The 22,653-nt window shown below is 48.5% G+C and overlaps 11 protein-coding genes across 11 annotated transcripts; 5 read left to right on the top strand and 6 right to left on the bottom strand.

Moving 5' to 3' along the window:
- Positions 1 to 3,407: 3,407 nt before the first annotated feature.
- Positions 3,408 to 4,645, top strand: BP01DRAFT_367998 (uncharacterized protein; the record flags this gene model as incomplete). The annotated part of the gene is made up of 2 exons (XM_025576485.1): positions 3,408 to 3,440; positions 3,515 to 4,645. The coding sequence occupies 2 exons, from the start codon at positions 3,408 to 3,410 to the stop codon at positions 4,643 to 4,645; spliced, it is 1,164 nt and encodes a 387-aa protein (XP_025428580.1).
- Positions 4,646 to 5,115: 470 nt separating this feature from the next.
- On the bottom strand, positions 5,116 to 5,826 carry BP01DRAFT_131089 (uncharacterized protein). The gene is made up of 2 exons (XM_025570469.1): positions 5,822 to 5,826; positions 5,116 to 5,767 (listed from the first exon to the last, which is right to left on the bottom strand). Exon 2 carries the CDS (start codon positions 5,558 to 5,560, stop codon positions 5,228 to 5,230), a length of 333 nt encoding a protein of 110 aa, XP_025428579.1. The 5' UTR covers positions 5,561 to 5,767; positions 5,822 to 5,826; the 3' UTR covers positions 5,116 to 5,227.
- Positions 5,134 to 6,483, bottom strand: BP01DRAFT_324995 (SNARE domain- containing protein). The gene is made up of 4 exons (XM_025572845.1): positions 6,271 to 6,483; positions 5,997 to 6,200; positions 5,822 to 5,915; positions 5,134 to 5,767 (listed from the first exon to the last, which is right to left on the bottom strand). Exons 1-4 carry the CDS (start codon positions 6,279 to 6,281, stop codon positions 5,564 to 5,566), a joined length of 513 nt encoding a protein of 170 aa, XP_025428578.1. The 5' UTR covers positions 6,282 to 6,483; the 3' UTR covers positions 5,134 to 5,563.
- A 229-nt stretch (positions 6,484 to 6,712) lies between these two features.
- BP01DRAFT_359279 (histone H2A.Z-specific chaperone CHZ1) lies at positions 6,713 to 7,967 on the bottom strand. The gene is made up of 3 exons (XM_025575644.1): positions 7,433 to 7,967; positions 7,353 to 7,362; positions 6,713 to 7,286 (listed from the first exon to the last, which is right to left on the bottom strand). Exons 1-3 carry the CDS (start codon positions 7,589 to 7,591, stop codon positions 7,084 to 7,086), a joined length of 372 nt encoding a protein of 123 aa, XP_025428577.1. The 5' UTR covers positions 7,592 to 7,967; the 3' UTR covers positions 6,713 to 7,083.
- Positions 7,968 to 10,113: 2,146 nt separating this feature from the next.
- Positions 10,114 to 12,919, top strand: hsp70 (molecular chaperone Hsp70). The gene is made up of 2 exons (XM_025572844.1): positions 10,114 to 11,191; positions 11,265 to 12,919. Exons 1-2 carry the CDS (start codon positions 10,442 to 10,444, stop codon positions 12,426 to 12,428), a joined length of 1,914 nt encoding a protein of 637 aa, XP_025428576.1. The 5' UTR covers positions 10,114 to 10,441; the 3' UTR covers positions 12,429 to 12,919.
- A 473-nt stretch (positions 12,920 to 13,392) lies between these two features.
- On the bottom strand, positions 13,393 to 14,292 carry BP01DRAFT_359276 (uncharacterized protein). Its single transcript, XM_025575643.1, has 2 exons — positions 14,184 to 14,292; positions 13,393 to 14,004 (listed from the first exon to the last, which is right to left on the bottom strand). Exons 1-2 carry the CDS (start codon positions 14,204 to 14,206, stop codon positions 13,827 to 13,829), a joined length of 201 nt encoding a protein of 66 aa, XP_025428575.1. The 5' UTR covers positions 14,207 to 14,292; the 3' UTR covers positions 13,393 to 13,826.
- A 715-nt stretch (positions 14,293 to 15,007) lies between these two features.
- hem13 (coproporphyrinogen oxidase) lies at positions 15,008 to 16,612 on the bottom strand. The gene is made up of 2 exons (XM_025578290.1): positions 16,226 to 16,612; positions 15,008 to 16,164 (listed from the first exon to the last, which is right to left on the bottom strand). Exons 1-2 carry the CDS (start codon positions 16,433 to 16,435, stop codon positions 15,058 to 15,060), a joined length of 1,317 nt encoding a protein of 438 aa, XP_025428574.1. The 5' UTR covers positions 16,436 to 16,612; the 3' UTR covers positions 15,008 to 15,057.
- A 439-nt stretch (positions 16,613 to 17,051) lies between these two features.
- Positions 17,052 to 17,553, top strand: BP01DRAFT_359275 (uncharacterized protein). Its single transcript, XM_025575642.1, has one exon. The coding sequence runs from the start codon at positions 17,270 to 17,272 to the stop codon at positions 17,480 to 17,482; it is 213 nt and encodes a 70-aa protein (XP_025428573.1). The 5' UTR covers positions 17,052 to 17,269; the 3' UTR covers positions 17,483 to 17,553.
- On the top strand, positions 17,523 to 18,037 carry BP01DRAFT_376064 (autophagy-related protein 8; the record flags this gene model as incomplete). The annotated part of the gene is made up of 3 exons (XM_025576928.1): positions 17,523 to 17,612; positions 17,713 to 17,945; positions 18,004 to 18,037. 3 exons carry the CDS (start codon positions 17,523 to 17,525, stop codon positions 18,035 to 18,037), a joined length of 357 nt encoding a protein of 118 aa, XP_025428572.1.
- Positions 18,038 to 19,020: 983 nt separating this feature from the next.
- BP01DRAFT_359274 (putative mitochondrial GTP/GDP transporter Ggc1) lies at positions 19,021 to 20,507 on the top strand. Its single transcript, XM_025575641.1, has 6 exons — positions 19,021 to 19,117; positions 19,189 to 19,226; positions 19,308 to 19,349; positions 19,420 to 19,667; positions 19,721 to 19,898; positions 19,956 to 20,507. The coding sequence occupies exons 1-6, from the start codon at positions 19,030 to 19,032 to the stop codon at positions 20,289 to 20,291; spliced, it is 930 nt and encodes a 309-aa protein (XP_025428571.1). The 5' UTR covers positions 19,021 to 19,029; the 3' UTR covers positions 20,292 to 20,507.
- Positions 20,508 to 20,624: 117 nt separating this feature from the next.
- BP01DRAFT_359272 (uncharacterized protein) lies at positions 20,625 to 21,602 on the bottom strand. Its single transcript, XM_025575640.1, has one exon. The coding sequence runs from the start codon at positions 21,365 to 21,367 to the stop codon at positions 20,840 to 20,842; it is 528 nt and encodes a 175-aa protein (XP_025428570.1). The 5' UTR covers positions 21,368 to 21,602; the 3' UTR covers positions 20,625 to 20,839.
- Positions 21,603 to 22,653: the final 1,051 nt, after the last annotated feature.

Here is a 22,653-nt window from a genome sequence, read left to right as displayed (position 1 = left end):
GTGATGCAGGGATGGAGTGCTTATTTCCGAGAACGTCTCAAGCAGTGGTCAGGGGACTGGAGATGCATGAATGGCGGTATTTATCTACCCTACGAGGGGGCAATTGACTCGGGAAGACTTACCTCTCGCGTTGCAATCGTATGTGACGACCAAAATCTACAAACACAGGACTGGAGGAGTAGACTCCACAGACCACATACGCTCAGTAGGTACTAAGTAGTAACACTTATAGTTGGCAAGGCGCATGGCGTTGACGAGAAGTCGATCAAGCTAGGTGAGAATCAAAGCATACTCATCGTAGCCCTTGAGGGTCACTTACTGGTGCCTACTGCTGTTAGTTCATCGCCGGGGACGCTACATAACACCCCATGTTCCATTTCTATTGGCACGGTAAACATGGCAATAGATTGAGCCTATCGAATTGTAACTAAGCCAAACAGCCTCCAAGTGCACAGGACACACGCGTCCTGCAACAGCGCTACTACTGAGAGCAGCAGCTCAGGCGCCACAACCAGGTGATGAGAACATTGACCAAGTGATGCCTTTTTTTTTTTTTTTTTTTTATTTTTTTTTTTTTTTTGCAGATTTGATTTAAGTGCAGCAGCGAAATTGCTCAAGAACTGACTATACAGCTTTACCCCACTGGTCGATCAGCGGTAAGTTGGTACAAACAGCATAACAAGCGCATACATCAATACAGCTAGTATATGTATTATTGGCAGGTCCAGGAAGGTGGGAGAGCAGCCCACGGTCGGAACGGAGCGGTGATCTGGCCTACCTGCGTTTGCTTGCTTCATGTCCGCCCGGCCGTTCGAGGTCAGCTCAGTTAGACCTTCCGACAACGGCCAAGCTGGGCGCCTTTCCCTATTCATCCCGGAGTTCCTCCTAGGGCTCCTCCTCCCTCCTCCCCAGGCTCCTCCCTCTCAGTTTCTCCTCTTTCGAGCCACGTTTCCCACTGCCTCCAGCCGGCCGCAGCGTGCTGGCCTTTCCCCCGGTCTCGGGGCCATCTACGGAGTACCTTAATGACCAAAGTGGATAACCAACTAAAAAACAGTTCTATAGCCATTTTTCCAGCTTATTCTTCCAGGTCATCCCTTCCCACTTGTCGACAAATACCTGCGTTTTTGGTCGACGTTCATCCATAGACTGGACATTTATTCATTTTTCTTTCCGACCCGGCCTTCCTTGGGTCAAATCATAAATATGGCCATCTATGTAGTATTATTGTCCACGTTCGAATACCCCAGAATATCCACCCACCATTCCCCATTCTTTTTGAGTGGCCGCATTCCCCGTGGGATCGAAGCTTTCCGTGTCTCCGGGATCGGTGTTCACTGTTCACTGTAACTTACTAACAGCTAACAACCATAAGGCAGCAGCAGGTTGGATGGTATCAGGCCAATAGGCGCTGCTAATCTCGCATAGACCAACCCCCGGGAATACGAGCGTTTCACCACGTCGAGTTGCTGCCAGTGACTTACGGAGGTACAGATTTACAGTTGAACTATGACTTTCCTTCACTTTTGACCAATCAGTTGCCCACTCATGAACTCGGAGTTCACATACCAAAGATAGGAGGATGCTTAGTTCCGAATCTCAAAACTGATAAGCATAGCCGACATCAATAAATGTAATGCAAATTGTCATTCATACAATTATCAATCTAGATGTTCGCATATCCCTTCACGCTGTATGGTTCATGTCCTTGCACGGGTACAATCCTGTGCTGCAACCATGCTTGGTACTTCAAACTTCTGTGTCAGGCCATATTTAGAGAGTTGCAGGTGTTAAAGAAGCTAGCCTGTGGCTACAACTCAGCTTTGTCAACTGAAGACACCTCTCTTGGATGAACTCTGACCAATATGGCGGTAATCATTTTAAAAACCCCCCATATCATAAATTCAGTTCGAACTTCTCTTCTTGGCCGAACTGAGTCAAGTCAGAACAGGCAATGGAATCCTGACCTGCAGTGTTCTTTGCTGTGGCGACATACACCACCTGGGAAAGTCGTTGCAGCGAAACCGGACGTCTCAGATCCAAAACGATTACCTTACACCACAGAGTGGTTGTGACGCTGTCTGCTGCCTGCTTCGGGCACGCGCAAGGTAATCTAAGTTGCTTGGGTCAATGAGACGGACATCATCACAATAATCACATGACTGAGCGGAGACGCCAATGTTTCCGTCTTCCGAGTTCTCCCGGAGAGATTTCCTGCTCAGGCTTGACCGGTTTGGGTTCACCGAATGCGATCCGTCTTGTCGTCGATGCACTGAGGAGTCGAAATACCTGTAACCGCTCGGAAGTTCTAGGGATTGGCGACGAGAACGGCCGCCGAAAACCGGTCACTGTTCATCCTCGTACTGAGTACATACTACGGAGTACTAACTCATCAGTTCATGCTCCGGGGAGTGTAGGCAGAAGTCCTCCCTCCCTCCCTGGCTGATGATTTGTCCTCCTCTGACTGGACGAAGCTATTAGTCTGTCATTGCAGTGCTGCACTGAGGCTACTGGCCTAGACAAAATGTGGACACTGGATGGCCTATGGTGGAGCAGACTGCTCCGCATGAATGGTCTGATTCTCGCAAACTGTTTGTGCACCACCTACGGAGTACAGGAAGTACACTCTACCTTTCTCCCGCTCAAAGCAAATAGAGGTCATGGGAATATCTATCACGACGGCCTTGGTCTTGCTCTTGACGCTCACCTACCGGGAAGATATTGCAGAAATAGTACCTCTTGCGCATACGCAGGGTAGCCCTCTCCACTACCTTAAACTGTCACTTGTATGTGGGCGGATCTTACGATGAGAAATGGAGATCGATAGTAGTAATAATCTTGTGAATGCCTTCATCAAGTCTTGTGTCAAGTCTTGTGTAGAATTAGCACATATACTTGGCTCCAGCAGCTTATCCCCATTGGCCGTGGAGGGACTACGAGTTCGTTCTGTGCTAACCAAGGAGTATCGGTGTCAAGAAACCAATAAGTTACTGCTCTATGATAATGCATAATCAAGATGCGTCATATCAAATTTGGAATCTAGCTGCGATGCTCTGCAATAGCATGTACTGTGTTGGAACGTCACTCCTGGCATCAGAACTCGCTCCCGGGACTTACTCCGAGTGCGGGCGAGCTTCCAACCGTTGGGGCCTTCCCCGCACGCGGAGAATCACTCCTCTTCCGCCCTTGGATTGTTTTTTCCTCGAGTTCCATTGCAACTGTCAACAGTCTTCCGCCTACCGTGGCACGAGATCAAAATCGCACAACAACCCATTTGCTCGTCTTCGCAGATGCTTCAAGCTGACAAAGATTGTTTAACTTGAAATAACTAATCCTTCCATCTAGCAATGTGCAACTAGCACAGCGGGATCACGCGTACCTTATCAAGCTTCTGAGACAAGAAACTCGAAATGCTCTCCCTTCCCCTCATAACACCCCGCGATGTATGTTGTCCATATATTCAAACAATAACACCAAATCTCTTCATGCATCTCCGAGTACTAAAAGAACATCGCAGTCACACGAACTCTGGTTCGGTTCGTCTCAGCCCTATCGCTCCTCCACGTCCGCGACATCATCCAACCACCCCCACCATCACCACCCCCTGGGAGACCCGCACGGTTCCAACCGCCGCAATGGCAGCAACCAATCCACTTCCAGCCGCGGTGCCTCCACCTCCTCAGGAGACATCCTCTCATCCCTTCTCCTAGAGGAACGAGCCCTCCGCGCCCGCAAAAACAATATCGCCTCGTTCGGCTATTCGTGGATCAAGCCGGCCGGATGCCCAAAGACGATGCTAGGAATGAAAGAGGAGGAAGCTGAACGGGAGGAGGCTCTGGCGGCTGCGGCTGCGGAGATGGCGGCTGCGGCTGCGGCTGCCGAGGCGGGCATGGATGACTTTGGGGGCCAGACGCAGGATACAATGGACGGGGAGGGTATGCAGGATGATACGGGAATGGAGAGGGACTTGGATGACGATATCCCTGAAGCTGATGCGGACGGTCTGATTGAGGAAGGAGAGGAAGAGTTGGAGGAGGAAAGTGTTGTGGATGAGGATGAGGATGTTTTTATGGAACGGGATCTGGATGACGACATTCCCGAGGCCTTTTCCGGATATGATGATGAGGAGGAGGAAGAAGACTTGGACGAAGAGAATGAGGAGTTTGATGACCAACCAGACTTGGACGCTGATATACCTAGTGCGGCGGAGGAGGATTATGGTGATGAGGAGGATATGAGTCAAAACGGTGCTATGGGCCGCGATCTGGACGATGATATTCCCGAGGCCGAAGACAATCACTACGCACAAGGAGCGGAGGAGGAATGGCAACATACGGACACTGATGCCGAATTTGATGATGAAGAGGACGTCAGTTTCGCCCAGGACCCATTCACTCAGAACCTGAGAGCAAGTACCAGTAACCGTGGTGGCTTGCCTCCAGTGCCTATGCGACGGGAACGCGAGACAGAGGCTCAGCGACGGTTTCTGCAGCGCTGGAGTGGTGGTGGAGATGCGTTCGATACTAGCAGCATGCTAGTAGATGAAGAAGATCTACGAGCCTCGATAGCTAGCCAGGCCAGCCGAAGGAGTGTCTTCAGCCGTTTTCCTCGTCGTCGTATGGGTGGCCCTAGAGATAGCCTCGAGTGAGGATTATCCCGGCATATCGACCGCTTAGTGCCTTGGTGGTTTACCACGTTTCGCGGTGTGTGGAAACTTATTGGGTGTGGCCATGGAAATGGCTTGGATTGGGAATTTCGTCGAGCCGAGCATGCATAGAACTGAATTGTCAGACACACGAACGAATCTGCTGTTTGAAAACAGTCTATATGGTTCACATGAGTCGTCACAGAGATACCCATACATACCATACTAATAATGATCTTCAAGTGGGAAACCCATACTCAGCGAGTCTTTACAACTCAGGCCCGTTCGTACGAGTCAACCTACTTCACGAAATTCAAGATGTGACTTGTCAATAGGAAGTGAGTAGCCGAGGCCGACCAATTTGACCATTGAACGTCATGCTTGTATTGCTACATGTGCTGGTCAGAGTGTAGACGATATTCAACTAGGCATGTCCTCGAGACCATATGCATACTCATATCTATATTTCAGTGTACATTTAGGACCAAAAGCACTAAGATCTCTGTCAATTGATTAGAGTGGGTAGCCCTAAACCGCCCAAGAGACCAAACTCCGACGATGCTCAGTCATAGCATTGAAGATGGCTTAGCATGAGAAAGAGACGACAAGTATTAAGTACATTTTCCACAAGAACAAAATGCCGAGGTAATTCGAGTGTTTATGTGAAGTGCAACGCCTGAAGGCCCGTTTACTGTGGAGAAAAAAACACCACGATGCCTGAATCATGTTGGTCGAGAAGAAAGAAACATTAGTATGAAGAGGAAGGTGTAACGAAGCACAAGAAAACAGATAGGATGACATGCGTGCTGAGCAAGAAACGGATCCCGTTTTGTATGTGCATATACCATACCGCATGTGTGCACTGATACTTGCGACAGAATTGAGCTGAGCGATTTTGAGAAGGGTGCCTGCGCCCATCGACTAGGTTATCCACACGTATGCGAATAGCAAGAAGACGGCCAGGAAGAACGCCAGCCAGACTCGCCAACCCACACCGGTGCGTTCTGCCATCCGCAGCATACGGGTCATATTACCGCGAAGACGCACTCTGGTGGTCTCGAAAGTGTTATTGAGATCTGAGATTGCCGACGTATCTCGAATCTCGTCACCAATAGCTACGGTTAGCTGTAAGCGAACAATTAGTATCGTCGGCCTGGAAAGAATCATGTAATCGCTTACATCTTTCAGCATCTTGACTTTCGCGCTGATTCCCTCCACTTCCGCATCGTTTTGTGACTCGAGGTGGTCAAGAACAGCATCCGAATAATGGCCTCTATGCGGCGCAGATTGTAAGCAGATTGCGCAATCGCCCGCTTTTCGACACACCGTCCGCTGCTCGGGTTCCGTTACTCACTTTTTATTCGGGGTTGCTGTTCTGTACCCTCCTGTAGGCCCGTTATTCCTCAAGCCCTCGCCAGTCGGTGAAGTATAGCCTCCGTACCCGTATCCGCCTATGCGGCCAGGGGATCGACTGGCCGGCCGCGAATCGCCGCCATAGGAGTCGAACAGGGATGATGAAGCACGAGGATCGCGCTGATGGAGATTTGAACGTGTAAATCTAGTGGTTGTGATCAGAAGATCCTATTCCCTCCATTGCTGACGTGAATATTGGGTAACGGCATACATACCGTGAGGCCATAACGTGTCGTTTCGTCGTCGTGGGTGTGTGAGATTCAACGAGAAGTATTATATCAGCAGCTTGTGCAACCTAGCTAGCGAACATATCGAAAACCCCTACAAGATGCTCTCAACCAGTGACAGCCTGTCGATATGACCTGGGCTGACTGCCAGGCCCTTTTGTAACGAAGGATTGCAATTTGGTTGCGGCAGTTGACTCGGCGAACAGGCTGGCTGGATGTTAACCGGGCCTCTCAGCTCGGGCGGATACGTCGCCGGCACGTGAGCTTACAGGGGTCTACGGCTAGTAGGTACTAGGTACTCAATGCCCAGTATCATCCAATAACAGAAGCTTTGTTTATATATATATAAATACATACGTATATATAATGATAATTATAGAACTATACTGTACATACCTGCTACTAGTAGGTAGATAGTAAGTATATTCCTAATTTTTCATTTCAGCGACCCCACTATGCTCTTGTAAATTGATTGGATTGTAGTTTTCGTTTATACAATCGCTCGCGAGGCGATATGTGTAAACCCAGGATGGCCCCGATTATGGATGCATGCACATATAGATAGCAAAGATCCGTGCGCGGACAAACACAGGAACATGCACAGCATATTTTTTATCCCAAGTTAGAAGAAAGCCAGCATCGATTAAATCGCAAAAGCAAACCGACGTTAAGAAACCCGATGAAGTCCCCGGAAAATCCTGCCTGCGCCTATCAACCAATTGCCCGTTCGCACTCGCCGCCCCTATGGTAATGGTGGTATGTTATGATGATTTTGTCCGTGTTATTAGAAAATCATGCTCTTCAGCCGCGCATGACAGTATCATCGTCCTCTTCCGCGCCGACATAGTCTTCATCATCATCCTCGTCGTCGTCCATCGCGTTTTCTGCTTTTAGTTTCTCGGCCGCCGCCTGATAATCGACAGTCTTGCCGCGGGTACGACGGCCACCGGAAATTATGTTGTCCGCAGAGATGGGCTCGAGGTTGTCTCCATCATCATCATCATCTGCCAGAAAAGTTACAGGGTTAGTCTGGTGCTAAACGTGATGACATGACTCGTCTAGTATCATACCATCTTCGAGCTGTATTATCGCAAAATTGTTGATTAGTTTCACTGCCCAATGATATTTTCAAAAATGAAGTTGGCCTCACCATCTCCTCATTTTCACTCTCATCACTATCCTCTTCCTCCACGTTCTCTTCGTGAGTAGGCTGGGTAGCCCGGCCCTTGCCCTTGTCCAAAGCAGACGCATCGGGGGCGTTAGCGGCGCGGTCGTAGCCGGGAGTTGTGGCCTGGTTGCTTTCACCCATGATGAAGATGTTCAATTCGAGAAGAAGGTAGAGATATAAATGGAGTTAGATGAAATCGTAGAGGGAATAGAGAGAGAAGGATGCAGACAGGGATTTAAGGTAGAAGTTGGTAAGTTCCAGTCGCAAGGGAGATCCAGCTTGGGAAATGATGGTTGCCCAGGGCGGCGGCACAGCTGCGGCTCCCGTGACTGAGGCACCCACCACTTTTTGCATAACAAACATGTTACCCATGTAAGTCCCTCACAGGACCGCACATTACCTGAAGGGGCATGGTTTCTTCATTGGCTCTCGAGTGTTTTCGAAGAAGCAACAGTCTACTACCTACCTTCACTTGGTGCTGAATAGCAAGATTTCTGCCGTCTCGCCAGGAAGTAGTCTTCCAGATATTCTCTGTCTCCCACGAGTCGCGATGAATGCCCCCCGTCAGCCAGAATACAATACTGTCACTAGTCTAGGCGGAACTGTCTCTTGCAGAGAGTGTCATAGGCTAATCAGTTGTATTTAGGTTTCTCTAGTCCTCGTAGCGAAAGGATTAACCTGCGCCTGTGCAATAGGTAGGGTTGAGATCGCGGTCGACTCTGCAACTCCAGGGATCCATCGGCCAAAATGAGTGAGAACGGCCGGCCTCAGGCTTGACCCGATGGCAATGGAAAACGATGTGAAATTATAGGCGCTTAGACTTTCAGCAACTCAAGCGTTTCAAACGTATGCTTCCTTGGAGCTTACCTGTTTCCTCACAGATACTTGACTAGAAGTATACCATATCTTAGCGAACAAAGACAACGTCGACGACATGCCTGACAATATCAAGAAAGAATACCTGGCAGTTTCACCCCGAGTATACTGATTTACTTATTAATGTTCTTATGTTTAACTATTGTAGCAAAAACTTAGACTATATTGCCTTTGTACAATCAATTAGACCATTAGCTTCGAGGGCGGGCATACCATACTAGGTGCTTTGCTTTGTTCTCGATTGCTCGAGCTTGATGGATGTTCTGTGACCCGGTACAAGTCTTGACTGAGAAGTGTGAATTGGCGTTTCTAGAGGATGGAGATGCTTTCAAAGACTCATCAATTTATCCTACTCCGTACTGTTCTTCCTTCATCTAGTAGCTTGATTAAACCGATCAGAGCTAAGCTACAAGATCCGGTTTCGTTGTATGACACCCTGGCTATGGACACTAATTCAGTGTGGCAAACCATATTTATGTTTAAGATATAGGTGGTGACCTGTACAGAGTAGTACTCACACTACTACTAAAACTCAACTTGGACAACATATAAAAAGATAGTCTCTATCCTTATACTTGCTTTAGTACTACTTCTCGTAGTTGTAATTGTCGTCAGGCCTATACGGTCTATATCAAGAATGCATTAAGAAGATGATTCAGAAGAAAGAACCACAAGAGAGTCTTAGCGGCAGAGCCACATGGAAAAGAAGGATCTTAGTGCAGATATTCATGAAATCACAATCAGTACATAGAATTTATTAAACACTCGTGGCATGTTTGGGATGGTAACCTGTCTACATCATATATCCATCTAGGTGCGAAACCTTTTTCAATTACATCTATTCACCAAATACTCCGTACTACCCAGCTGGACCTTTGGCATAGCATCATAAGTCCTGCGATATAGCACAAGTAACCGCGTCCAAGTTTATATAGAATTGTACTAAAGTATAGCATTCTAAGCAGTAGGTCCACGAGTTGAATCCCTTCCCCCTAGCCTGCCAAGCGGTACTAACCTACTGTGCATGCTACGCAGCAGACCATCAAGAGTCTAGACAATGAAGAGAACAGTGTCGGCCGTCATTATGATAGCTTTAATTCGGTCCAGTTCCATGGAATGGATTTTCTCATCGCGGAGAGCGGACTATTACTATCAGCTTTTAATATTGCTCCCGCTCTGATCCGGAGTCTGAGATACTACGGAGTACTGTGTATGTATTGTACGTACAACCCTAGCAGGGGTTTGGGGAAACCGATCAGAGGACGAAAAAGTGTAAGTAGGGTCACTGTAGGCATAGTAGTAGGTGTTGGTCCATATCAGTAAACTATACTGTGTTCACTGAAGAGTACTAAGTATTACGGAGTAAATTAAGCGTTCATTTTCCCCTGAGCTTTTGAGATTATGACTCAGAAAAGAGCTGAAGGCCAATTCAACGGAGAAAGAAAAACAAAGAATAAAAAAGTCTTTGGGTAGAATAGAGTATTACGTCACGGGTACCCCGCCAACCGCCGCCCGAAAAGCCTGGCAGAAAAAAAAAAAAGCTATCCCGCCGCCACCCAAAAAATGGAAACCTCTTCTGCTTTCGTTACAGTTCTGTAGGTCAGGGTCAAGTAATTACTTCTAGTACTACTAGTCACTGGTAAGTAAGGTAGTCATAGTAGTACAGTAACTAATGGTAGCATGTGGTAGCTTGTAGTCTATTCTGGCAGCAACGAAAATCATCCCACACATTTCGGGGTCTTAGAATCGAATAGCCCAGAACTGCAGGCGGTCTTCTCGAAGCTAACAACGGAATGGGTGGAAGAGTTGGAAGTCCATCGAACCCCATGGATCCCTATCGAACACCCGCCTGCTAGAAACTTCGCTGGAGTTGCCATTTGACCGCCCACCACTATATCAACGTTGACCCTCGCTCATATTTCTGATCCTGGCATTCATCCATTTCCTACACTACTCAACTACTACTACTACTTCACTACTATCAACTCTCCTCCCTTTCCTCTAAACCGCTTCACAAGTCTCCTATACCCATCCTAGAGACTTCTATACATCGCGCATACCCCTCCTAACGAATTCTCCCCCTTTCACACACACACACACACTTCATCACACATCATGGCCCCCGCTGTCGGTATCGATTTGGGAACCACCTACTCCTGCGTGGGTGTCTTCCGTGATGACCGTATCGAAATCATTGCCAACGACCAGGGTAATCGCACCACTCCTTCGTTCGTGGCTTTCACCGATACCGAGCGTCTGATCGGTGATGCCGCCAAGAACCAGGTTGCCATGAACCCTCACAACACCGTCTTCGATGCTAAGCGTCTGATCGGTCGTCGTTTTGCGGATGCCGAGGTTCAGTCCGATATGAAGCACTGGCCTTTCAAGGTCGTCGATGACAAGGCTGGCAAGCCCATCGTTGAGGTTGAGTTCAAGGGCGAGACCAAGCAGTTCACCCCGGAGGAGATTTCTTCCATGATCCTTACCAAGATGCGTGAGACTGCTGAGTCTTACCTTGGTGGTACCGTCAACAACGCTGTCATCACTGTTCCCGCTTACTTCAACGACTCTCAGCGTCAGGCCACCAAGGATGCTGGTCTCATTGCTGGCTTGAACGTTCTCCGTATCATCAACGAGCCCACCGCTGCTGCCATCGCTTACGGTTTGGACAAGAAGACTGAGGGTGAGCGTAACGTTCTCATCTTCGACTTGGGTGGTGGTACTTTCGATGTCTCCCTCTTGACCATCGAGGAGGGTATCTTTGAGGTCAAGGCTACCGCTGGTGACACTCACCTCGGTGGTGAGGACTTCGACAACCGCCTTGTGAACCACTTCGTCAATGAATTCAAGAGAAAGCACAAGAAGGTAAGAAGCTTACTGGGAATATCATTTCCACCCATTTGATATTTGAATTATCATGCTAACATAAATCTTGCAGGACTTGACCACCAACGCTCGTGCTCTCCGCCGTCTCCGCACCGCCTGCGAGCGTGCCAAGCGTACTCTCTCTTCCGCCGCCCAGACTTCCATTGAGATCGACTCTCTCTTTGAGGGTATCGACTTCTACACCTCCATCACCCGCGCTCGTTTTGAGGAGCTCTGCCAGGATCTCTTCCGCTCCACCATGGAGCCCGTTGAGCGTGTCCTTCGTGATGCCAAGATCGACAAGGCCTCCGTTCACGAGATTGTCTTGGTTGGAGGCTCCACTCGTATCCCCAAGATCCAGCGCCTCGTTTCCGACTTCTTCAACAAGGAGGCCAACAAGTCCATCAACCCCGATGAGGCCGTTGCCTATGGTGCCGCTGTCCAGGCTGCTATCCTGTCTGGTGACACTTCTTCCAAGTCCACCAACGAGATTCTCCTGCTCGACGTTGCCCCTCTCTCTCTCGGTATCGAGACTGCTGGTGGTGTCATGACTGCTCTGATCAAGCGTAACACCACTATCCCCACCAAGAAGTCCGAGACTTTCTCCACCTACTCCGACAACCAGCCCGGCGTCCTGATCCAGGTCTACGAGGGTGAGCGTGCTCGTACCAAGGACAACAACCTGCTTGGCAAGTTCGAGCTCACTGGCATCCCCCCCGCTCCCCGCGGTGTTCCCCAGATTGAGGTTACCTTCGATCTTGACGCCAACGGTATCATGAACGTCTCCGCTATCGAGAAGGGTACCGGTAAGACCAACAAGATCACCATCACCAACGACAAGGGTCGTCTCTCCAAGGAAGAGATTGAGCGCATGCTTGCGGATGCCGAGAAGTTCAAGGCTGAGGATGAGGCTGAGGCTTCCCGTATCCAGGCCAAGAACGGTCTTGAGTCCTACGCCTACTCCCTCAAGAACACCCTCAGCGAGGGCAAGCTCACCATCAACGATGCCGATAAGGAAAAGGTCACCGCCAAGATTGACGAGACCATCAGCTGGCTCGACTCCAACCAGACTGCCACCAAGGAGGAGTATGAGTCTCAGCAGAAGGAGCTTGAGGGCGTTGCCAATCCCATCATCTCCGCTGCCTACGGTGCCGCTGGTGGTGCCCCTGGCGGTGCCGCCCCCGGTGCCACTCGCACTGCCGACGATGTTGAGGAGGGCCCTGAGGAGCTTGATTAAATGTCTCAATCTGCAGTTCTGCTTTAATTCTTACTACCCCTGGCCGTTTTCTTTGCATTTTCTAATCTTCATGTCTTTTTTTTTTTTACGAAATTATGGGATCCTTTTCTTGTGCATGATTGCATAGATTCTAGGTTTAGTCTTCGCTGCATGATGATCTGTTCTGCAGAAATAAGGAGGGAAAAGTTTCCTTTCGACGAATACAATAACTGTTTTAATACTGCTTGGTCTTCGGACTCTTGTCTCAGCATGTAGATTCTAATTCTTCGATCTCGATAGGTAGAATCCTCCTTACCAGGATTTCGCAATTCATGTTGTGAGGAACTTGTATTACACATTACCTCAAGTGCTCGTTCTATCGTTGATCTCTTCCCAGGTTCGGGTCTATGACTTTTCGTTATAGGTTGATGCTGGTGATATATATAGTCATATATAGTCCTTGATCATGTACAGTAACCTAGGGATAATTCTCGTGTGAACCCTGAGACGACCCTTGTTGATTGACAAATGTTTTGAGATACCTATGCCGGTTTATCTTAGCCTATGCTCAAATCTAATGACCACTTATTCTGAACAGTAGACTCTATACCGTGTCACCATTCAAACAGGCAAGCTTCGTCGCCCCCTTGTACTCGTTGTTACAATAAGTAGAGAATTGTTACCTGAAGGTTATATGCTAGCAGTGATAGAACAAATATATACCGAAGCAGTTGATGGTCATCCCCTACAACAAACCCCACCATAAGGACAAACACACGGAGTCTACTACTGCCTAGCTTGTGTAGGCAGGCTTTGTATGCTACTTCTTCTTGCTATTGGTTTCTCCCGTGATGGATTTCTGACAGAGAAGAGTGAAGATGCTAGAGACCATTCCTGTTCCTTAAATCCAAACTTACACCAAAGTAAGTGGTCACGAATCAATAGATTCTGGTTTTAGGCATGTGAGCAATTCACCACTCTTCTGCCCAGATCCATTTGTCGTCTGCCGAGTCCGGTTTGCAGTATAGTACTGTACCCATTCATTCTGAGATCCCCTTAGTTGCACAAGTATAGATGTCGTCCTCTTAGCACCGCACCATATTATACAACCACATCTCAGTATAGGCTCCGCACGTGAATTGACCAATTCCATTTAAAGCCAGCAAGTTCTGCATAAAGCACACACCATGTGTTTACAGACCATCAAGCAAAGGCCTCGATATGACGATCATTGAGCGATATTCAAACTCCGCCCTTGCTTCGTCGGCCGTGCCAACTCAGCTCAAATCTAATTGATCCCTTCGTACCCAGGACCATCCAGCCGACCAGATTATGATTATGGCAAGGTTGCGGGGAACAGAGCAGGCGGACACACAATGCCCGACAGATGTCAGAGAGAATTCCTGCTCCTGCGATCAATCACAGCGCTGCGAACTCGCCCGCCCACCAGCGTTGTACACGACTCGTCCCCAGCTGCAGCACACTGCCGATACTGATGTCCTCAGCTCGCTCGGGAAATTTCTCGCGCTGTTCGCGCTGGATGCGCAGAAGGGCGGCGGAGGTGCCTATGGCGAAGGCGAAGAGTGGGTCGGCGGCTCTATATTCAATTTCGAGACCAGATTTTAGCTAAGTCATCATGGGTCGCGTCGCGGTTGGTGTTGTGGTCTTGCAATTTGACTCATTGTCAGAGCTGGAGGGGAAGGGAGTATGTCTGGGGTGGATTTGAGGCAGGCATAAATGGATTAGAGAGGATGAATCAGACCGGGGAAGACATACTTAGAAATTAGGTAGATGGGCATCTTGAAATGGTTTACAATGGCGACCAAGTGATTGGAAGGCGAGTTGTGAGGGTTGCTACCACAATAGTGGGCATAAGAGGTGGTTGTATCTCGGCCGATCTCGTTGGCCGATCGTGTTACTAGCGTGGTGTGCCACGAAAGCGGCTTAGTAAAAATACTCTCTGGTTGAAAGACTTCGGGCAAGAATTGGTCAAGTTGTGCTTCCAACTATCCACAATTCATTGAATCTCCAATCATGTCCCCCTATTCTACTCTATTCAGAAAGGTTTAGCCTTGATACAATGGGCAAGGTTGACAGGAACTGGGCTTGGGGTTGTTGGAAGCCGGCTTTTCAGTTCGACTTCGAGATCACACTCTACCCCTGAGACCTCAAAGGCCACTAGCTAAAAAGATTACATTGCTTGAAGTAGAGAACCAATGGATACAAGCCACTGAGCACAGGGACTTTCAACTGAAAAAGTGTACGGGCAAGCCTGAGCGTTCGAGGATGAACAGCATGAATGAGTACTACTAATGAGAGCTTGGAAGCAATGATTCGACACGATCATGGATAGATCCATGGATTGCTGATAACATTTAGAGAACAAAACTAGAACTTAATCATATGTTAACGCATACTAGTCTTGCAAGTATCAGTTTCTTATATCGATAAGTATGGTGGCCAGAAAAAGTGCTGGTCTGCTGCCTATGTCTAAGCCTGCTATGGATAGTGATCATCATATCTTATTTATACATAACCATGCGAACCTCACTGTCATAACATATACGAGTCAAGATAATGTTTCAGAAGAAGGATTGGAGCAGCTCGTAGTGTACAATAAAGTGAGAATGAAAAACCACCGGTATAATCCTTAGACCCATTGTCTGGGATGTCTCAAGACGTCCATGATCTCCTTCTCATGCTCTTTTCCTTTAGTTAGCAGCGCTTCCTCTGAGTCAAGTTCCTCGGTGCGGGTCCCAGACACTGGATCCATGTAGGCCCAACTTGCCGTACGAGGAAGACTCATCAAAATACTTTCGATTCGAGCATTTGGGGTACGGAGACCAAAACTGGTACCACGATCGTACACCAAGTTGAACTCCACATAGCGACCTCGACGAAGCTGCTGCCACTCTTTCTGTTCGGGTGTAAAAGGCATGTCCTTTCTGCGCTCAATGATGGGAACATAGGACGGAAGAAAAGAAGCGAGCCCATCCGACACGAACGAGAAGAGCGTCTCCTGCGGATTCTGTGATGAGGTGGATGATGACTCTAAGAAGCTAGCGTCAAGATCATCGAAGAAGATACCACCGACGCCTCTGCACTCACGGCGGTGAGGTAGGTAGAAGTACTTGTCGCACCAGGCTTTGAACTTGGGGTAATATGTAGCATCGTGTCGGTCACAAGCATCCTTGATTGTCTGGTGGAAGTGTTTGGCATCCTCAGGGAAGAGATAGGTCGGGGTCAGGTCAGTGCCACCTCCAAACCACCAGTTCTTGTCACCATTGATTGGATCCTTGGGGTCTGACGTCTCGAAGTAACGGTAGTTCAGATGGACTGTCGGCGCCATAGGATTGTGTGGGTGCAGAACCAGAGAAAGTCCAGCAGCGAAGAAACTCAGTGAATCAACATCAGCCCCGACAAAGGACTTGTGATCAGCTCGCATCTTTTCGATAGCGGGGCGAGGCAACTCTCCGTAGACAATTGATACATTGACCCCAGCTTTCTCGAAAACATTACCATCCTGAAGAACGCAGGAAATCCCACCGCCTCCGTTAGGGCGCGTCCATTCGTCGCTTTTGAACTGCTTTCCATCTATTCTGCTTAGTTCTTGCACAATCTTCTGCTGGTGTTCTTTGATCAACTTCTCCATGCGCAGGCGCATAGGTGACGTCTCGCTGATTGCTGCTTGTTTCTTCAATGCCTCATCGAGTTCTACAATCGACGGCGAGTCAAGCTCAGTCACTTCACCTGTCATCTTAATGGATCGAAGGTCAGATACAGGCCAATGGTGCGGAGCTGAGGTTATTTATGGTTACCATTGAATAAATGAGGGCAGCAATGAACGGAACACCGATTGCTAGCCGTAGGTATGGCTTCCACACAGTGAAGGGCTTGGGGTCGCGTGGCTTTTGCTCCGATAAGTATCTGCGAAACGATCCTGAGACGCCTCGGGGTTTGCATGGAGTTCGAGAAGTGGTTTGACGAAGGGCGCTCCGCAGAGGCATATATGGCCGGGCCATGACCATTGTTGGCGGGCAATCGTGGAATTGGCTGATCTTTCAAGAATCGCGTGGTGCCAGATTCGCGCTCGCTGTCCTCCGAGGCTTCGTCGTATGGTCTGGAGCAGAAAGTACTTAGTAGATGGTGCGCACTCCACGGGAGAATAATAATTGGCTAGCTCATTTGCTCCGAAAGAGTATGGGACCACCCGCGCAGGGCGGCTTGGTAGAGTGCTGTTTGTGCTGTTTGACAGACAGGCTCTGTCTCGATTTGTCACGTGCTTCTTCTCGGTACGTAGTTACAGTACTGATCGATCGTGTCAGTATCTGGAGGTGAATAAAATAACTACTTTGAGCTTTCAGTGCTTCTCTCATCTTTAAACTAATTGAGGCTTCAGTTTTTCACTTAAGAAACAATATCCGGGCAATCATGCTGGTAGACATGCGTGTAGATGATATGTACGGATAGATGACATGTGGTTACCTAGCACCCGCTATTCCTGATAATTTACTGGTTCAGGTGGAGGCAATGTACCCAAATTACTGTAAATAGGGACCCCAAACATCATCCTCAGTCTAGAATCTAAGTGATCTGGCTTGTATATGGTTTTAGGGTCATTACAATGATAGCACCCAAGCGACATGATCATCCGACATGGGTCAGTTGGACGAATAACTGCCTTCACGTGAAGGAACAATGACAAAACAGGACGACATAGTTACTGGTTGAAATGAGTGAACATCCTCACCTGACCTTGCTTTGAGTCAACCCCAACGTGTGCGGAGGCGCGGGCTCACCGCCTCCGTTCCCCGTGATCCGTACTTGCCTGGCGGCCTTATCAGCCCGTACTTCTCTCTTCCATGACGCGGGGCTGGCTGCCTTTTGTCATCAGCCTTTTGTCATCACCGTTCATCCTCCTTCCACCCTTGTCTCATCTGTCTATCCATCCGTACATCGATTCAACCATTTATCAACCTTTTCCACTCCTTTCCATCGCTCTTATAGTATCTTGGACATCGTCCCTGCTTAGGATCACCTTATCGCAACTCCCGGTGTCTTCCCGATCTCTATAGGTCTCACTCTCCCCACTAATCGCTCCGATCCCTCATCAACATGCGTTCCAAGTTCAAGGACGAGCACCCTTTTGAGAAGCGCAAAGCTGAGGCAGAGCGTATCCGTCAGAAGTACGCGGATCGGATTCCGGTATGCCCATTCAAGTTCAGCTTTCTTCGTCCACAGGCAATCATTGTGTCTCCGTGGCTCACCGCTTCTTCGCGATACTAACCGCGCCCTCTCCGCACAGGTGATTTGCGAAAAGGTCGAGAAGTCAGATATCGCTACTATTGACAAGAAGAAATATCTGGTTCCGGCAGATCTCACCGTTGGGCAGTTCGTTTACGTGATCCGCAAGCGTATCAAGCTATCTCCCGAGAAGGCCATTTTTATCTTCGTTGACGAGGTCCTTCCACCCACGGCAGCGCTCATGAGCAGTATCTACGAAGAACACAAGGATGAGGATGGCTTTCTATACATAACGTAAGCTCTAGATCGACACCCTGTGGATTATGTTCGCTGATCTGATATTCGTCACAAGGTACTCTGGCGAGAACACGTTCGGTGACTACTAGCCGCTGGTCGACCTGTCCGTATCCGTCTTGCTTGATCTCCAAAGATTCAAGTCGCGCCAACGTTATATTCCTTCGTTCTGGCACTTCTGGGCCGATCTCTTAGTCAGGAGATGCATCAGTCGGAGGCTGTAGCAAGATAGGCAAACTCGACTTTGCTAGTCACTGGTGTTCTTGATCTATTGTCCGTCGGCGTTTTCTCGGTGCTATTTGTGTTTTTTGCTTTTCTATTGTTGTCTTGGCGAGCCGTCTTCTTCACTTGAAATCGTATAATTGGGGCCAGACCCCAGAATAAGAGGGTGCTGAATGAATGGAGACTTTGAGTTGCACAGTCTGAGGTTGCCTTGGGAAGAGGTGGACCATTTCCGTATCTTCATCGGCAGCAACGTATGTATGTATATACTAGGTAAGGTAGGTATGTATGGCTTCCATAGCCAGCAGCTGGAGCTGCAGGGACACTTCAGCTTTGGTAAGTAAGAGTTGGGTACGGGTACCTTATGGCTGTTTTAGACTGCACAATCATCAGCCCAAAAAGAACAAGGAAGGCACTGCAATGGAGTGAATGGACTCATGGCGCTGATCTAAGCAGGCTCTAGAGAGCGGCTCCGATTCACGGCCGGTGGTGCCAGGCCCAAAGTAGACTAGGAGGGTTTATCCGTGCGCTGCGGCCGCTGGACTGGTTCCGAGTCGGCGCAGAAAGTCGTCGGGAAAGTCGCTGGCGGCCCTGACCCTCTCTCCGTGCTTTCTTTCTCTTCCCTTCTCCTCTCTTTGCTGGTGTGCGTCTGCCTTTTTATTTTTCTCCCCCTTCCTTTCTTTTCCTGCTGCATTGTCTGGCTTTGGTCGTGCTTTGCCCCTTTGATTCTGGTGGTGAGTCGTTTTCTCGTGGTCTCTCCTACTGCTCTCATCTTCTACAATACTTTTAAGACTCATACTCCCAAACAGGAAAAGAAAAAATTTACTGAGATTTTTCGCCTCTTCGATCACCCAAAGTCAATATGTCCCCCGCCATTGTTCAAGCCGGTGCTGGCTCTGCCACCAAAGATGTCAAGAGAGAATCTGCGACTGCTCGACTTCTAGGCTCTGGTAAGTGTTTGTGCACAGCTTCAGGAATCGTCAACGCCGGTGGTCAGTGACTAAATCGGGTTTGTCTTTAGGAACGGCCGGTATTACGGAACTCATGGTCTTCCACCCTGTACGGATGCACCAATTTTTTTGCCTTGAACGGCATCGATAACGCGCATTCGTTGAGATAATGTGCTAACTTACCTGGCAGGTCGACACCATTGCCAAGCGTTTGATGAGCAACCAGTCTCGCGTAAGATAATATGAACCTTTCGCTCAGACTCATGCGTTTTCAAGGTCTTTCTGACAAATGTTTGCACCAGATTTCCTCCACTGAAGCCATGAACAAGGTTATCTTCAAGGAGTTTGCCGACGCTCCCGCTGGTCGCAAGTTTACCTCTCTCTTCCCCGGTCTTGGCTACGCCGCCGGTTACAAGGTCCTTCAGCGTATCTACAAGTACGGTGGTCAGCCCTTTGCTCGTGATTATCTGGCCAAGCACCACGGCTCCGACTTCGACAATGCCTTCGGAAAGGGAACTGGCAAGGCCATCATGCACGCGACAGCTGGAAGGTGCGTACATCGGATGTTCATGACTTGGACCCTTCCGCTGACACTGATCCCAGTTTGATCGGTATCGGAGAGATTGTTCTCCTACCCCTCGATGTTCTTAAGATCAAGCGTCAGACTAACCCGGAGGCTTTCCGTGGTCGTGGCCTCTTCAAGATCATTCAAGATGAGGGTATGGGTCTGTACCGCGGCGCTGGCTGGACTGCAGCCCGTAACGCTCCTGGATCTTTCGCTGTATGCATAATATCCCCTCCAGTATCACGCAAAATGTTGCTAATCAGTTGTGAACAGCTTTTTGGTGGTTCCGCTTTCGCCAAGGAGTACATCTATCAACTGAAGGATTACAACTCCGCCACTTGGGGTCAAAATTTCGTGGCTTCCATCTGCGGTGCTAGTGCTTCGCTGGTTGTGTCTGCTCCTCTGGACGTCATTAAGACCCGCATCCAGAACCGCAACTTCGAAAACCCCGAGTCTGGTTTCCGGATCGTGTCCAACATGATGAAGAACGAGGGTTTCACTAGTTTCTTCAAGGGCTTGACCCCCAAGCTTTTGATGACTGGACCCAAGCTTGTGTTCAGCTTCTGGCTGGCTCAGACGCTGATCCCTGCGTTTGGTCAGGTTGTGTAAAAAAGTAATTAAATGTTGATTATAATAGCGGGTGCTTTGCTTTTTGGGACACGATTCACTTCTATGTTCGCTTTCGGGGCTTTTCTGGTGCCAAAATCGAGCAGTCTGTTGAGCCTTGCGTATTCATAGACAAGACTTTCTTCTTTTGTTTTCACGAGCTTGGAATGACAGTATCGCGACTGGGTCTGAAGACATACATCTCCACTTAATATGACACTACACCTGTTGCTTTAATTCCTTGTAGCCAAGTTCGCTTTCTTCATGAAGCAAACCGAAAGGAGCCCCACCATTCCGTTCCCCCAGTGCCGTCTAAACAGAGTGTCTGAATTCAATGACTGACATAAGTCTCTCATTTCAAGCACTCTCACAGAATGGGTGCAACAAATCAGGATAACTATGCGAAAGCTGCTCAGCAAGTCGCTTTGCACATAAAAAGCAAATGGCATGAGTTTTGAAAATTGATTCCTGTTCCAATAAATCCGTACCTGTCAGAAGCGTCGCAAGAATAAGTCTTCTTCAGGCTAAAGTGATAGCAGGAGGGTTAGTCCTTATGGTATGATAGTCGGATGTCGGCGATTCCTCCTGGATACGATTCCAATAGACCTCTTTCTTGGGGCCAACCTTCTCATGAGAGTCACGGATTCGGGTTCACGAGATATTGCTGAGAAGGCTGTATACCTGATAACATGCCCCTTTCGAACGTCTTTTGGGAGGGACTTTTCGTAAAATGACACGTGTTTCGACGAGTTGCAGTCGCAGTGGACAACAGCAATTGACAAAGACTGGAATGCGGCGCGCAGCTCTGCATCTCGACGTGTGAGCAGCAGAATTGACATGAAGGCGGCCATCTCTACTTTTCTGCCCAGCTGATGCCCAGTCGCCAGCTCTGTGAAGGGCGAGTGCCACAGGATGGTAGTATGTTGAGGTTCCTCTATCATACTCTCTCCCACTGGGCAGGGAACGCAACACCAGCTTCTGACGTGGCCAAGCATGCTCGTGCTTGGATTCGAAACCTGAGATGCTGTTTCTCCCCGGGTAGAAATCCCCTGTTTCTTTGTTTGTGTTGATAATTCCATGAGCGTAACGCGCGATACAACTCTTCACAATGCCACAGGACACGAAATTTGATCAAGATCACTGTAGCTTGTTGCATCAAAACATATAAGTCATCCAGCTTCGTAGTTTATCTCTCCCTCTTCTTCCCAGGTGTGACCAGCTATGTTCAACATTCAAGACTACCTCAAACTCTCGAGGGGTCCGCGTATCTCAGTTTAAATCAACACTTTTCTAACTGACTGGCAGAAGTACGTTCAATGTCTGAACAGGCCACCAATTCACTAGCGAGGTATAATAGTGCTCATAAATTAGATCTTAGAGCAAAAATATAAAGGCTTTAATCTTACCTGGAGCAAAATTTAGGCCTGACCCACGCAATACTCAATCCCCATCGTTCAGTCATATGCTTTATTTGTGATCACCTGCTCTTGCAGCCATTATTTATATTCTGAAGTTGGAAGTTAGAATTCCACATTTCACCTCGATTGCATAGGACTTTTTAGATTTCCCTCCGATTCAGTCTAATGTCTTATTGCCTTGAATAGCTCATTAGCTCAGGCGGGAATAAGTATTGAGGCTTGAAATGTTGGTTTGGGTGGCATCTCATCGGAGATGGTCTCGGCAGACGGAAGTATACTGCGCTTAATGCTGTCAACAGAACTGAACTATGTGCAGACTCCGAATGATATTCGCATTCTTTCTATAAAGAAGTAAGAAAGTCCAATCACAGTGATTTTATAAACAGTATACTGAAAAGCGATGTGTGCAGAGGAGGTATCTTGTGTGGCACACCTTGAGGATGGATGCATGTATATCAATGCATATCGATACATGGGAAGCGATGAGGGGGTGGAAGTAAGGCACCCACAAGAAGCAAGCGCAATTTGTGAATTTTAAGAGAGGAGTCATGATTGAAGACATTTACAGAACCCTCAGCTCTATCGACCAGCGACCACGCTTCTTTGTTTGGCCAACCAACCCTTATGTGCATCGGCCAGGGTCCCGTGACGATATCTAGACATGGTGACATTGTTGTTCTGCAGTCGGCCTTGCATCTCAAACCATGAAGAGCTTATAAGGCGAAGCTCCCGAGCCTGAGCATCAATAGTCTTCTGAAGCTCAAGCTGCGTGACACGAATGATAAGTCAGTAGATGGCTAATTGAGCAACGGAAGGTACGGAGTGATGTGTGGCACATGAATCTCTTGCTTACCTCTCGCGCTTTGCTGATACCCGTGTTTGAATCGTCCTCGAGGTGCCTTATGCGCTCCTGAAGGAATTTTATGTGCTCGTTTTGTTGGTGAATG

This window comes from Aspergillus saccharolyticus (assembly GCF_003184585.1).
Source record: "Aspergillus saccharolyticus JOP 1030-1 unplaced genomic scaffold BP01scaffold_33, whole genome shotgun sequence".
In the NCBI taxonomy this organism is placed as follows: Eukaryota; Fungi; Ascomycota; class Eurotiomycetes; order Eurotiales; family Aspergillaceae; genus Aspergillus; species Aspergillus saccharolyticus.
This window is presented reverse-complemented; position numbering and strand designations above follow the sequence as displayed.